The following is a 12,869-nucleotide window of genomic DNA, read 5'->3' on the forward strand; positions in this document are numbered from 1 at the left end:
TGGTTGGGGTAGGTAGCTATATCCCGAGGTATCCAAGTTAAGATCAAACCAGTTTCAGCCAACGCCGTATCATGCCCATCAAAGCTGAGGGTTAAACAACCGTCGTTCAAAGCAAGCAATCAATCACTTAGTGATTCACGTCTTATGGATGAGAAAGAGCAAACGGGATTTAGAGATGGAGAGAATCAAACAAGGGCAGTATATGTAGGAATAGTAGGCCGCCATATTCTCATTAAAAAACGCCGTATTCGAGGTCCGTTCAGTGGAACTGTTGTTCTGTTGTTCCAGAGGCAAGGTAGAGCAGAGCCGTGTCGTGTTATACATATTTGTCCTGAATATTGTGGACGGTATCAGTTGAAGTTGGGTATCGTAGGTAGGTTGGCATCAGAGGGTAAGCGAAAGGTAAATTTGGAGAGGGGTGATTGTGGCTATGGTGGAACACCGACGTTCGCCGCGTTGACGAAGACGAGGTGGAATGATGCTCTCGTCACCTTTCTCCGAATTTGCCATATTCTTGCTGCCACTTTAGAAGATTGCGAGTGAGCACGTCCATCATTTCGAGGCTGCTCAGATCCTTAAAGTCCTTTTCGACCGGTAACTCAGCGGAGCCCGCTCCTGCATCCGTATTTTCTGCGGATCTTTCTTCAATGTTATTTGAGAGCGTACCTTCCTGTAGCTCAGCGACTGCCTTGAGAAGGACCGCCCCGTTGGATTGGTCGCCGTTTTCAGGTGGTGTAGTGTTCTCGCCAGCGACGGCCATTTCGACCTGCATCCTTGATATGAATTCGAGAATGGCTGCAACACGTCTCTTCATCTCGTTCATCGTTGTCCGTTGGTGAACGTAGCGCGGTCGGCTTGGTTTCCCTGTGTCTGTGCCATTTACGGGTGTTCCGACAGAACCAATCTTCGGGGAGTCTCCAGCCGTTTCAAGGGATTGCCCACGGCGTGGGGAGTTGCCGGTGTTGGAATCAGTCCCGGTTCCGTTGACATCACGGTCCCGGGTGTATTGGTTACGTCCTACACGACCACGACGTGCAGGTGGTCGCCCAGACTTGCGCGTAGAAGGACGTACAGGTACAGAATCTGGAGCGGGCGCCGCCCCTTCCGGACTCGGTGGATGTGAAAGGTCGGGCTCTTCCGCTGTCGCCTTCGTCGGCGATTCCATTTCATGATCTGGATCGGCCCCTTAGGTGCTGTTAGCTGGTAATCCAAAACTACGAACGAGAGTCTTAAACCAACCGTCGCCTTTCCGTCTATCAGTTTTTCCTTTTCTCCGGCTCGTGACCTCTGTTTGCTCTGCTTCTGGCTCCTCTGGCTCCTTTGTGTCCTTTTCGCCCTGGCCCCGCGACGAGGCTCTTTGCTTTCTGTTACCATTTGTGATTGGCCTTGACTTTGACTCGTCGTCTGGTGCAACTGGAGACCCTGGATTGCTTTGCTTTGTATTAATATCGGGGGACGGGGAACTAGTCCGCGGCCGTTTTGTAGCTTGTCTATGACTGGAAATGATACATGTTAGCGAAAGTCATTATTTTGTAGGAAGACCTACGCTTCACTGCCGCTCCGGCTCCGTTTGGCCCTCCGGGTACCTTCCTCTCCATCGATTTTATTGTCTTCCTTGCTTTCCTCTATGGCCCGTCGCAATTGTTCCTCCTCATCATAGGCTGCGTCACGGCTATTCATGGTAGATCGCCGCTTAGGATTGGGGAACGGATTGGAATGCCGCTGCTTGGGTTCTTTTGTGCGCTTTGAATTATCACGCGAGGATTCTCGGGAGGTAACCGCAGAGGAGGTGGGAGCGACGGGTAGGTACTGGGAGGAGTATTGTCTGCCTGATAGTAAGCGAAAGAGTTCCATGTCGGCGATGAATCAAAATAAAAAGTATTGATGGGTGACAAGATATGGGGATGGGAAGCCCCCGGCAGGAGGGATACACGGTGCAGGATGAAGGTCGGGCGCATATTCCGGTCAAGCCCACGAGCTGACCCGCTGGCAGCCAACGACAATTGAAATAAATCGAAATGAGGGTTCAGACTCACCCATTTCGCTCGCTCCTAATCTGGTGAAGGTCCTTTCGACATTCTTCGCAGAAGTACTCATCAGGACTCATCGCCTCATCCATAATCCCTACACAGCCACCATGCTGCCAGACCTTGCAGGAATCACATTGGATGAACATGCTGCCAATATCGTCCGACAGCGAATCCGACGAATCTGTAGATATATTAACGGAACTCTCGTCTTTGATCACGCCTCGCGCACCATTGCGACCGAGGACTTCCCGACGAGAAGGGGGGAGGCCAGGATAGTCTTGTTGCCCACAGAGACACCGAGTGATCTCTTCTTCTTCTTCATCCTCCTCCTCGTCGTCTAAATCATCTTCTTCCCCGTCAGCAAGCTTTGAGTGTGGATCAATTTCGTCGTCGCCCCTCGCGCGTTGCCGTTGCCGCGTCTCGCGAAATTCACCTTTGTCCGCATCGTCGGTGGACTGGGAGCGCGGAGAGGGGTTTTTGTGATTCGACCTCGTGCTTCTTTCTCGAGTCATTGATTGTGAAGAACTAGAGGAATTCGTGTGTTGAATTGCCGGCGATGGTTGAGAGGTACGGGCACGAGAGGATCGACGGGGGGTCATCGTGGCAGAGGGACGGCTCGAGAGGGCGAGGATAAGAATAGTTTAAAACAAGGCAAAGTTGGTATCAAGAGACCGGCAGCTGTAGTCGACGAGAGCTTAAAGGTCTCAATGCAGTAGAATAAAGGGTGCAGGGTAGCAAAAGCTGCCCATGGACGAGCTGTCGCAGACGGTTGAGAAGCTGGGGATTTCAGACGACTCGTACAAAAAGGTGATGCAGGAGAAGATAAAATGGAAGTCGAAGACAGCAATTGGCAGAATAATGGCAAGAAAACGCAAGTGAAGCTCAAACCATGGCCAGGGACTACATAGTAATTGACGGATTTGAGAGAGGGGTTGGACGAGGCAAGAGAGAGGAGGGAAAGAGAGCGAGAGGAGAGGGAAGTAGAGGCAGAGAGAGGCACGGAACGGGAATCGCGCGCTTTTCTCTACGGCAATCGAGCATTGGTCCGCCTTCCCTTTCCCCGCTCTAACTTTTTCCCTCTGCTGGTCGGATGCCTCCGTTGGTCATTCCACCCACAAGGAAGGGGAACTAGGTTATTTTACCAGCATCCCAAAGGAGCAGAGTGCGATCCGAGTATCCACGACTTGCGACGAACCTGCTGGTTTTGCACGCGATGACGCTTCTGCTCCTTTTCAGCAAAAAAAGCCCCGCGTGCCCGCTTCTCCTGATCGATCCCAGGAAGCAATCATGACCACCACCACCCTCCTCCCTTTTCATCAGCAGAACGACAATACGATTTCGTCCCTTTATATTATATCCTGTCCCGGTGCATTGACTCGTTGGATTACAACTTTGATGGTATTATACTCTTTGGCGCTTCTTGCAACTGTCTTGACAAAGCTGGGAGAGCAGCCGAGTCGTGCGACCAGGCCGTGAGATCTATGGTTTGACACTCGACTTGCCTGGTGAAATTTTCTGCACAAAGCTTGGGGACGCCTCCGATGTCGTGCGCTAGGTCGGTCAAGAGAGATCGACTCGGCGAGCTGGGCACTGAATTGCGGTCACTCCGAAGGCGTTTTTCCTAGGTACCTACTTGGACAAGAATACCGGGGTCGAGGGTGTTTAGCACCACGGCATATATAAATTTGGCATGTTATACAGCACGGTAGAGTTCTGCGAAACCGCATTGGGATGGATCGAGGATGGGATGCTACGGGACTGTCGTACATTTGGGTTTCAGGATGTAAACACGGATGGCGGCCCGTTCAATCCTGCACGTAACGCCCGGAGCTGTCCCGAGGGGTCGCCGCAGGGGATGGGACCTCCTTCTGGATGTTCCCTTGTGATTGAGTGATCGCTCGCTAACTGTCAGTGGGAAGGGAGGCCCTTACCCGGATAGATTGGAGAGCCAGGGACAGGGAGTAGATCTGGCAGAATCCACATAATGGGCTTCAGAGTATATACGCGTAGAACGACACAATCGTCGAGGAAGATAACGAGCTTAAAACTGACATGCATTTCAGAGTCGACAAACTATCGCGGTGGTTTACGGCCTGAGGCACCAAAGTGTCTGCAGTTCCCCGGCCGGGCCTGAGGAGGAAGCTTCCGAGGAGAGTTTGTCAGCGTTGAGACGATACTTCAGCTCGAGAATCAGATCTCGAGACTTCGCTCGTGAAATGCTGGCGGGAGTCATTCCTGCGGCTGCCAACTGTCTCGAACTGGCCTCTACCCTCTCCCTCGTTGCAAAACCCCACGTCGCCGTTCGCTTCCACCGCCTCCCACTTCCCAGGCCCCTTAGTGCACTTGCCAGGCCCCGTCTGGTCCCTCTCCTTTCCGCTTCGTTTGTCAGGTGCCGATCGGGTGTCATTCTCTTCTTCAAAAAGCTTGCATGGGGGGATACTACTGCGGGAAGTTCAATATTCGTGAGTGTGAACCTCAGTCTTCTCATTTATTGATCTTTCTTCCTTTTTCCTTTCGATTCAGCGTTGCCGGTCTTTTCCCGATCAGTGCTTGGATGCCGTTTCCTCCGAATTGTGCCCTCCCACTTACCACCAGCACAAACACTGCCACGGCTAAGAAGCTGACTTGACGTGGTACCTTCAGGTCTTCTCCCTGTTTCCCCTCGACCCCTCAGACCTCGATCCAGATTTAGAACCACCACTTCGTACCCTAGATAGTGCTCGGAGAAAGTGACCAAGATAAAAGACTCAGACGGGCTCCCACTCCTGTGAGAAGGTCCAAAAGAGAGGAAACTCAAAGGTTCACGGGCAGGTCTTTGAGATTGCCAGACTGGATAGCCGGAGATAGAGAAGCCTTGCCTGGCTGTGGCTGTGGAGGCCGAGACAGTTTCATGATGACTGCTACGCTGAGTATGTTCTCTTGTCTCACCAGAAAGTAGCCTCGAGCCTGGATGCGTACAGTCAGTAGATTGTTCCTCCGGAGCTGCCTGGCAGACATAAGAGGCAGGGATGCGAAGAGAAGCAAAAGGAGGGGTCTGCTGGCCGTTCAGTTGCTGATACTGTCCTCCTGCAGATGGGATGTTTAGCTCGGCTCCAGACACACCCTCACCCGTTTATCCCGATAGACTGATCCGTCCCCTTCCCAAGCGTCCTCTCCGGTCACGGTTGTCCTCCGAGGCGGCTGATTCGATCCTTTACCCTCCTGCTCCACCAGCAACGCAGTTGCTTTACGGGGCTTCTGCTACGAATGGCGATATTGTCAACGAATCCAAAGTGTACGTCCAACAGAGTGTTGGCCGTGAACTAAGTCCCGATCGAGACCACCATATATCGTATGAGAATGGCGTTGACTTAGACAGTGGTGATGAGGATGGACCTGTGGTTGTCCGACGGAGTGCCGGCTTCCGCAGGTCGTCCCTGTCTCCCATGACTTCCGGTGTGCATCACCCAAAACTTCCCAGCAGCGGGAAGGAGCAACCGATAAAGCCATCTCCGGCCGGGCCGGACGGATATGATGCCTTTGAGAACACTAACAACAAGAAAAAGCGAAAAATACCGACACCCGGAAATATGGGTAGCCATCACTCATCTTTATCACCTGAGTTTGCAACTATGGGGTTAGCAAACTCAGCACAGAATCCTTCAGCACCATCTGTTGAAGGGGGCCATGTGAGTACATTTTACGGTACGGGGAGCCCTGCATCTCCGATAGGAAATGGGATATCCGGTTCGGGCAGAGGCCGACTCGGCCGCCAAGGGAGACGTTCATCGGTGCATGGGCATGGCGGCTGGTCTCAAGGCCGGAACTCAGGTCGTTGGGATGGGCCTTTGTCCTCCCCAGGGCCTAACGGTACGCCCCACCCAATCCTCTTGAGGGAAGCATTTTGCTAACAGCCTGACTCAGGGGAGTCTGCTGCGCGGAACCAGGGTATTATCTCGGCAGCTATCGCAAATGCTGCGGCCTCGACATTATCTTCGTCGCCATATCGAGCTTCGATTCAAGGTAGTATGCTTGAAAAGCAGACCACACCCACGAAAACGCAGTTTACTTTCACGTGCAAGTCGGACTCCTCCAAAGGTATGGCAATGCAGGCACAGAGCCTATACTCGCCGCAGCATCGGTCGCCCGTCACGCACTCGTCTACGGCGCACAACTCGCGTTTCTCGACACAAGGAACCCAGACGAGTCCGACTGCCTCGTCCCAGCCGAACCATCATACGAGTTCCCAGCAACAGCAGCAGTCGTATCAGCCAGCGGCGCCAGCGGAACTTGCGACCACAGAGAGGAAGAAGAAGCGGTCGCCCGGGAGCATATATGCATTGGCTGCGCGGCAGCGTAAAATCCAGCAGCAATATGCGAACCTCCACCATCCGCCCAGCCTGGAGGACATCTGGATCTGTGAGTTTTGCGAGTATGAAAGCATTTTCGGGCATCCACCCGTGGCTCTCATACGCCAATATGAGATCAAAGATCGTAAAGAGCGCAAGCGACTAGCGGAGAAGAAGCGTCTCCTAGAAAAGGCGAAGATGAAAGGACGCAAGCATAAGAAAGCGACGAAGAATGCGGCGAAACATGCTACTGCTCAGCATGCAGCTTACGATCATAGCTACGATCGGGCATCTGCTGATCGTTCTTCCCTGCCTGGGGGAGGGCCGCATGACGACGAGTATCTGGAACCTGAGCATGATAATGAAGCGCCGGCAGCAGTTCCTCCCCCTACTCCTGCGGGGACCTTCAAACCACCACATCCTCCAGGAAGCGCAGCCAAGAAAGTGAGTCTCCCAGGATCAGGTGGAAGAGGTGCGATGGAAGGAGGGATGAAACCGCCCTGACAATAGAAGAGAAAATTGTCTTGGGGATGTTGCATCGGTCAGAGTTCGCGCTTTTGATTTATCTACTTTTGGTTCTTGCATGGTCGATTAGCCCTCGTCATTTTGCATCCACGAATCCCCGCTCTCATGGTCTCTTGATGAGCGTTATGTCATAATAACGCATGGAATCCTTTCAGGTGAACAAATGCGTTCGATCATTGGTTGGTGATGAAACATGGAAAGAGGTCTCTGTATGTGTGCGTGTGGAGGACGGTAGCTCTGGTTGGAACTTGAAGTAACTTAGCAAGCAGAGAGCCTCGCGGCCGATCTATGAATAGGTCACCCCTAGTTCAAGCTATCTTTAACCCCGAATCCTGGCGACTAAATCGGCCCTAGAGGGCTCGTTCGGACAATTCTCATCCAGTCGATTGTGTCTGGGGTCGGGTACCCGCGATGGCGCTTCGACGGCTGCCAGCAGCGATCCAAAGCTCGCTGTTGCAGAGTTTGGCGCGCGCGAACAGCAGCAACGAAGTGTTTCAGGAAGATGCTTCGACAAAGAATTAGTGGCTGACAGGACTCTCTCATCTGGAGCGGTCAATCATCCCTCCGACACATTGGCTCCTTCGTGAGCTGGCAAAACACTGAGGCGCAACCTTGTATGCTGGAGACAACAATGGGATGGATATAAAGGTGAAGCCAGCCCCTCTGCAGTCGTCTCTCCTTCCCATTCATTCTTCAGGTCAACTTCACTCTATAGACTCTGGGTTTCGTTTCATCTTCCTCTTTCTTCCTTTTCCTTTGTGTTTTTCTTCTCTCTTGCGCTGGCGCATCCATCTCAGGCATTTAAAAGCGCGTTGTATTCTACTCCGCTCTCGGTCTTTTCTTTCTCATACTGTCTATACAGACCTACTTGAAGTAGGTTCGACCAACGCACTTTCCTATCCGTCTCATCACCAAGACCTCCTCACCTCCTCATCTCGCCAGCTCCTCCTAATGTGGTTCGTCCTCTTCAAAATCTTCCGCTTCGGCTACTCTGAGACCAAAAAATACAAAGCCAAGAAACAGCAGCAACAACAGCAAGAAGCAGCCTACGGCGCACCGCAATTCCAACAACCCCCTCATCCAAACCCATACTTCTACAACCCGCCACCAGGCGACACATCTCGAGCAGCAGGAGGACCAGCCCCGGGCTACGGACCCGATTCCTACAACATGGACCCTCTCCCCGCTCAAACCCCACCCGCCTCAGCAACACTCAGCAAGCGTGCAAAGGCCAAAGACCTCGCCGCGCTCCTCCTCGCACTCGCTCAGTTCGCCTTCGGCCTGGCCGTCATCGGCCTCTACAGCCAGGATATCAACGCCGCGCGGGATAACGGCGACTCCGCCCCAAGCCGCTGGGTGTATGCCGTTGTCACGGGGTTCCTTTCGATGTCCTCGGCGTTCTGCTACCTGCTTCTCGGGTGGTGGTGGAAGAAGCGCTCGAAGCCTGCTTTCTCTGCGCGCCAGGGCCTTTTCCTGCCGCTCTTTGTGTGGGAGGGGGTGTTGATTATTCTGTGGCTGGTTGTCTTTGGGATCTTTGGGGAGATGTATATTGGTGTTTATCATGTTGGGGGGAAGGACGGTGGGGAGAACAAGGTTACACGGATGAGGAGGGCGGTTTGGGTTGATTTGGCGTGTTTGGTGTTTTGGGCTGTTTCGGCTGTGTGGAAGGGGCTGAGGTGGTGGAAGGCTAAGGGGAGGAGCGATGCAGGAGAGGGCGATGGCCTCGGTCCGGAGAAGGAGATGGCGTAGGGGATATCACATCACCTAAGGCTGAAGGGTGAATTTTGATGTGTTTTAGGTATGGGGTTGGAGAGAGAAGTTGGCTGGTCCAGCGTACTGGGGGGTTGGGTTGCTTAGGGCTAACTTATGCTCTGCTGGTGCTTTACAAAGTCTTCATTGCATTATTGGTAACTAATTATTGTGACACTGACATGGTGTTGAAGCGGAGAAAAAGATTCAGTTCATTCATGATTCTTCGTTCTTATCCTGATCCTTGTCCTGGTTCTCCTGGTACCCCAGGTACTCCTGGTTTCCCTGGTTCACGTTATTCATCTCGTGCATCTCGTTTACATCTTCATCTTCAACCTCGTTCTGCTTCTGCGCCTCATCCCGGTTTTGCTTTCGACCCTGGGTCCGGCTCAGGAAGATGTTCACCTCATCCTCATCATCATCACTGTCAGGATCCAGCTCCCTCTGCCTCCGACGCTCCTCAATCATAAGATTCAACCCACCAGGCCCACGCGGGACCGAGAACGCCGACGACATCTGCAGGAAGACCGGCGTCCCGCCCACCCCGGCCGCCCCCACAGGGGGATGATCAACCAACGAGAACGCCTCCGTCCCAAGAAGTCCCTGGCTGTTATTCCCGATCGAGGTCGCAACAGACGATGGCGCCGTGGTCGTCGCCGCCGTCGCAGCACCCTGGGACTGGGACTGCGACTGCGGGTCGTCACCAAGCACTGACCGTGGCGTTGAGACTGTGGTCGCGGCCGTTTCCACGGTCGTCGCCGTCGCTGTCGCCGTCGCCGTCGTGGTAGTGGCGGGCTCGGTGCCGAAGGAGTCTCCCGGTCCTGTGTTTGGCGGCGCAGAACCCGGGGCTGCTCCCGTGGCCGAGGCCGAACCAGAAGCGCCGAGGGAGGCGGACGCTGACGCTGACGCGGCCATGGCCATCTGGTACTGGTAGTACTCCTCGGCAAGGCGCTTTTGCTCTGCGAAGCGGGCGCGGAAGTCCTTGTCTACGAGTTTGTAAGGTGAGGGTTTGGCGTAGTTCTCTTCTGAGAGGTGGCGGACGTCGAAGGAGCGGCAGGCCATCATGGAGAAGAAGCCGACGACGGGTTTTTCGGAGCGGGGGCGGAGAGGGCCTAGCGGGGTGTCTCTGTGCAGGATTTCTTTGAGGTCCGAGAGGAATTCCGGTGGGAGTTCAGTCTGCTCGTCTGGGAAGAGGTAGTAGCTGGGGTCCGGGTTGGAACTGGGGACTTTGTAGGTTTTGTGGAGGAGTTCTGTTGGGGTGAGGTTAGTATAGATTGCGGATCGGGGGGAGGTACTGACACAGGAGTTTGGGTGGGGAGGAGTTTACCGTCACGCGGGAGGAATTCTGGTGGTTCATAATAAAGCTTCTTCTCCTGTCGTGCAGGCGTTGGATCCATGGTGGCTGGCGGAGGTTGAGCTGGTTCGGGAGAAGGAGCGCGTGTAGAACATACGGATGACTGTTGGGATGATTTGCGCCGTATGAGTACAGGTCGTCGCTTGGAGCCTTTGGCTTTGCTTGCCACGACGAACGTCTTTTTCTGGCTGGGGCGAGTGGACGGCTCTCCAAAGGTGACTGGTCGAGATGGAGGAACGGGAGTTGGCGGGTTTGAAGGCTTACGCGTGACGCTCTGGCCACCCACGTCTGTCAGCAGCAGGCGGGCGGTTTTCTGAGTCTCTCCATGAGAAGAGCTGTTAGATTTCTTGAGGATAGGCTGGAGTGGTGGTCTGCCGGTGCTCCCACTGCTCGACTGTCCTGATGGATGTTTCTGGCGTTTCAAACTGGGCAAGGGTGGTGCATATTCCTGCATCCGGAGTTAGCGATAGTTGCAAATGTTCGCCGTCGTATGTTTCCCACCTTAGCTGGCGCCAATGAACGAGGTTCTGATATTTGAAGGAATAAACGAGCGAGTGCGGATCCGGTCAAGGAAGTGCTGAGACGCTCGCTACTCCATATTCTCCAGAACAAGTTTTGGAGCCGGTGGCCCGTGTCGCCATCATGGGCCGAGGGTCTTGTGCTGTACGCTGCCAGGAGATGAGACAGGTTACTTTTGGGGAGCATTTGAAGCAGAGCCCACCTTTCCACAACAGCACGACGTCCCTGATGTCCACGGCATCAATATTACCAAGCTCCGCTGAAACCTTGCTCGAGGTCGACACCAAACCTGTTGGAAGACTCTCCATGGTGACAAGTTTGCTCGTACTCATGCTGGAGAAGACCAAGTAATGAGCGTGGGTAAGTTGTCGACAACACTACATGGTCAAGATGAGAAGTCTGACAGAGTGAGAGTGAAATCGTTGCGGCCAGGAGTGAAGAGAGAAGAGAAAGAAGAGAAAGTCCAGTGTTGTGACTAGCGGTGAATGTGAAGAGGGGAATTGGTCAGAGAGCATAACAAACGCAGGGAGGGCAGCAGAGGAGAAACATGCGCAAAAAGCACGCTCAAGCAACAGGAGTGAATGCGCTGATTTTCAGAGAGAGCAGCAACTGCAAGGGCAGGGGCAATCAGGATTACCCCACATCGAAGGAATGAGGTAGAAATCGCTCAATAGTGCTGTGACAGCCACCAAAAAAAGAGAGGTCTTTGGCTGTTGAGAGGGATGAGGAGATATTATTTCCTGCAGTGCACCTCAGCCGCAATCTGGGGGTTAAAAGAGAGACATGCAGACCAGCGGGGGTCGGGACATGCAGGAAAAGAACTCGAAAGTAAAGCTACCTAGGTAGGGCCGGACACAGGCCAGAAATGTATAATAGATGAAATGAAGTCGACGAGTGGAACGCGGTGGTCTTTTGCTGCCTTTTGCCGCCGAGTCTTGCCGATGCTGCCCAGTGGAGGCAGTCATCCCCCGGAGCTGGAATGTGAGGAAAATGAGATGGATAGATCGAAAAGCCCACTACGACTGGCGTTCGACGGGGAGAGAAAGAAATAAAAAGATTCCAGCAGCGACGAAGACAAAGAACACCGTCTGAGTGCAAGGTTTCGGACACTCAAGCCTGATGGCAGTCCCTGTCCATTCAAGGAAGATCCAGGGATCAAGGTTCGATCATGAGGACCGATCATGGAAGTCTGGGAGGGAGGAACCATCCATGTTCAAGGAAATGTGTCGCTGAGTTGTCCAGGTGTCAGTTGATGCACTCTTAATTAGGGCATCTTCTTGCCCCCGGCCTATCATAGCTCCGTTTTCATCCATCGTTGCTGGAGTCAACACCAGGCTAAATGGATTCTACAAAGACCTTCTGCGGGCTTCCAGTTCCCGACCTATCACCTCTCCGGCTCTGTCAGAGTTGATCTTATGGCGACCCTCACAGCAGCCTTGAACCAATTCCAGGGCGTCGGGAATGCCCGCTTGCCACATCCACCCCCACCCCCGGCCCTGTCGTCATGCTTGACGACGTGATACCTCGGTATCAGTGCGATTTCCTGGAGAGCTCCTCCAGAACATCCTCCTTGCCAACTCCAGGATGGAGAAGTGACGAGAACCGCCACTCGACAGAACCCCGCAAGCACTCCAGACAAAAACCTTGAAAACCGCAGTTTAACTCCGCCCTCCCGTCGAACTGCTGATTGGAGAGGAGATCGCTGCACGCCCCAGACAGACGTGGAGCAAGGCCATCCAAGCTCCTACCCGACCGAGGACCACGACAATAGCTTGGAGGATCACCGGTGCTTATGCCCTCTGTCCGATCACAAAGCCTGAAATTCATCGACTTTGGTCCAGTGAGAAGGAAGGATGATCCAGAAGGCCACCCCTGCACTTCTGCAGGGGGAACTCGGCGAATTAAAGGAAGCCAAAAGGTTAATCTTGCCAGGCTTCGTGGGGGGGAGAGGGCTACGCCAGGGCGGGTCTGAAGCTGTCGGTGTGCTCCGAACTCGACTCTCTGTTGTCAGATTCCGGCTGGAGTTTGGTGGCTCACCTGGCGTTTCCTTCCACCATTTGAGTCCGATGTTGGGACGCAAACGGCGGAAGAAGAAATAATCCCAGAGAGCAAAAGAGTGGAAGAAAAAGCACTGGTGGATGAAAAGAGCCATGATCGCCGGCTTGTGTCACATGTCCTTGTCACCTGATACTTTCCAGAATAATTCATTATTCTGATTAAATCAACTTATGGATCTTCATTATGAGCGCAAGCTTGACTGTTCAAGTGCCAGTTTTGCAAGATACCGAGATATAAGTCATTCGATAGTATTCGAGGAATGGGGGGGAGCGATCCTCGAAGACGATTGAGCCTACAATCCAATTG

At 53.5% G+C, this 12,869-nt stretch overlaps 3 protein-coding genes across 3 annotated transcripts; 1 reads left to right on the forward strand and 2 right to left on the reverse strand.

Moving 5' to 3' along the window:
• Positions 1-405: 405 nt before the first annotated feature.
• On the reverse strand, positions 406-3,088 carry BJX67DRAFT_42766 (putative transcriptional regulator (Cti6)). The gene is made up of 4 exons (XM_071034991.1): positions 2,037-3,088; positions 1,547-1,825; positions 1,240-1,496; positions 406-1,185 (listed from the first exon to the last, which is right to left on the reverse strand). The coding sequence occupies exons 1-4, from the start codon at positions 2,627-2,629 to the stop codon at positions 488-490; spliced, it is 1,827 nt and encodes a 608-aa protein (XP_070887492.1). The 5' UTR covers positions 2,630-3,088; the 3' UTR covers positions 406-487.
• A 1,835-nt stretch (positions 3,089-4,923) lies between these two features.
• Positions 4,924-8,632, forward strand: BJX67DRAFT_379896 (MARVEL domain-containing protein; the record flags this gene model as incomplete). The annotated part of the gene is made up of 4 exons (XM_071032677.1): positions 4,924-4,939; positions 5,103-5,879; positions 5,934-6,802; positions 7,826-8,632. The coding sequence occupies 4 exons, from the start codon at positions 4,924-4,926 to the stop codon at positions 8,630-8,632; spliced, it is 2,469 nt and encodes an 822-aa protein (XP_070887493.1).
• Positions 8,633-8,740: 108 nt separating this feature from the next.
• Positions 8,741-11,151, reverse strand: BJX67DRAFT_42760 (GATA-like domain-containing protein). The gene is made up of 4 exons (XM_071034990.1): positions 10,708-11,151; positions 10,488-10,654; positions 9,960-10,434; positions 8,741-9,882 (listed from the first exon to the last, which is right to left on the reverse strand). The coding sequence occupies exons 1-4, from the start codon at positions 10,835-10,837 to the stop codon at positions 8,849-8,851; spliced, it is 1,806 nt and encodes a 601-aa protein (XP_070887494.1). The 5' UTR covers positions 10,838-11,151; the 3' UTR covers positions 8,741-8,848.
• Positions 11,152-12,869: the final 1,718 nt, after the last annotated feature.

This window comes from Aspergillus lucknowensis (assembly GCF_044049455.1).
Source record: "Aspergillus lucknowensis strain CBS 449.75 chromosome Unknown BJX67scaffold_13, whole genome shotgun sequence".
NCBI lineage: Eukaryota > Fungi > Ascomycota > Eurotiomycetes > Eurotiales > Aspergillaceae > Aspergillus > Aspergillus lucknowensis.

Bases quoted from the DNA above. Each gene is read 5' to 3' on its own strand.
- BJX67DRAFT_42766 (XM_071034991.1), bottom strand. From the start codon at position 2,629: ATGACCCCCCGTCGATCCTCTCGTGCCCGTACCTCTCAACCATCGCCG. The intron at 1,497-1,546 runs GTAGGTCTTCCT...TATCATTTCCAG, and splicing joins AGCCGGAGCGGCAGTGAAGC to TCATAGACAAGCTACAAAAC. The intron at 1,186-1,239 runs GTTGGTTTAAGA...ACAGCACCTAAG, and splicing joins TGATAGACGGAAAGGCGACG to GGGCCGATCCAGATCATGAA.
- BJX67DRAFT_42760 (XM_071034990.1), bottom strand. From the start codon at position 10,837: ATGAGTACGAGCAAACTTGTCACCATGGAGAGTCTTCCAACAGGTTTG. The intron at 10,655-10,707 runs GTGGGCTCTGCT...ATCTCCTGGCAG, and splicing joins CGTCGTGCTGTTGTGGAAAG to CGTACAGCACAAGACCCTCG. The intron at 10,435-10,487 runs GTGGGAAACATA...CTCCGGATGCAG, and splicing joins GTTCATTGGCGCCAGCTAAG to GAATATGCACCACCCTTGCC.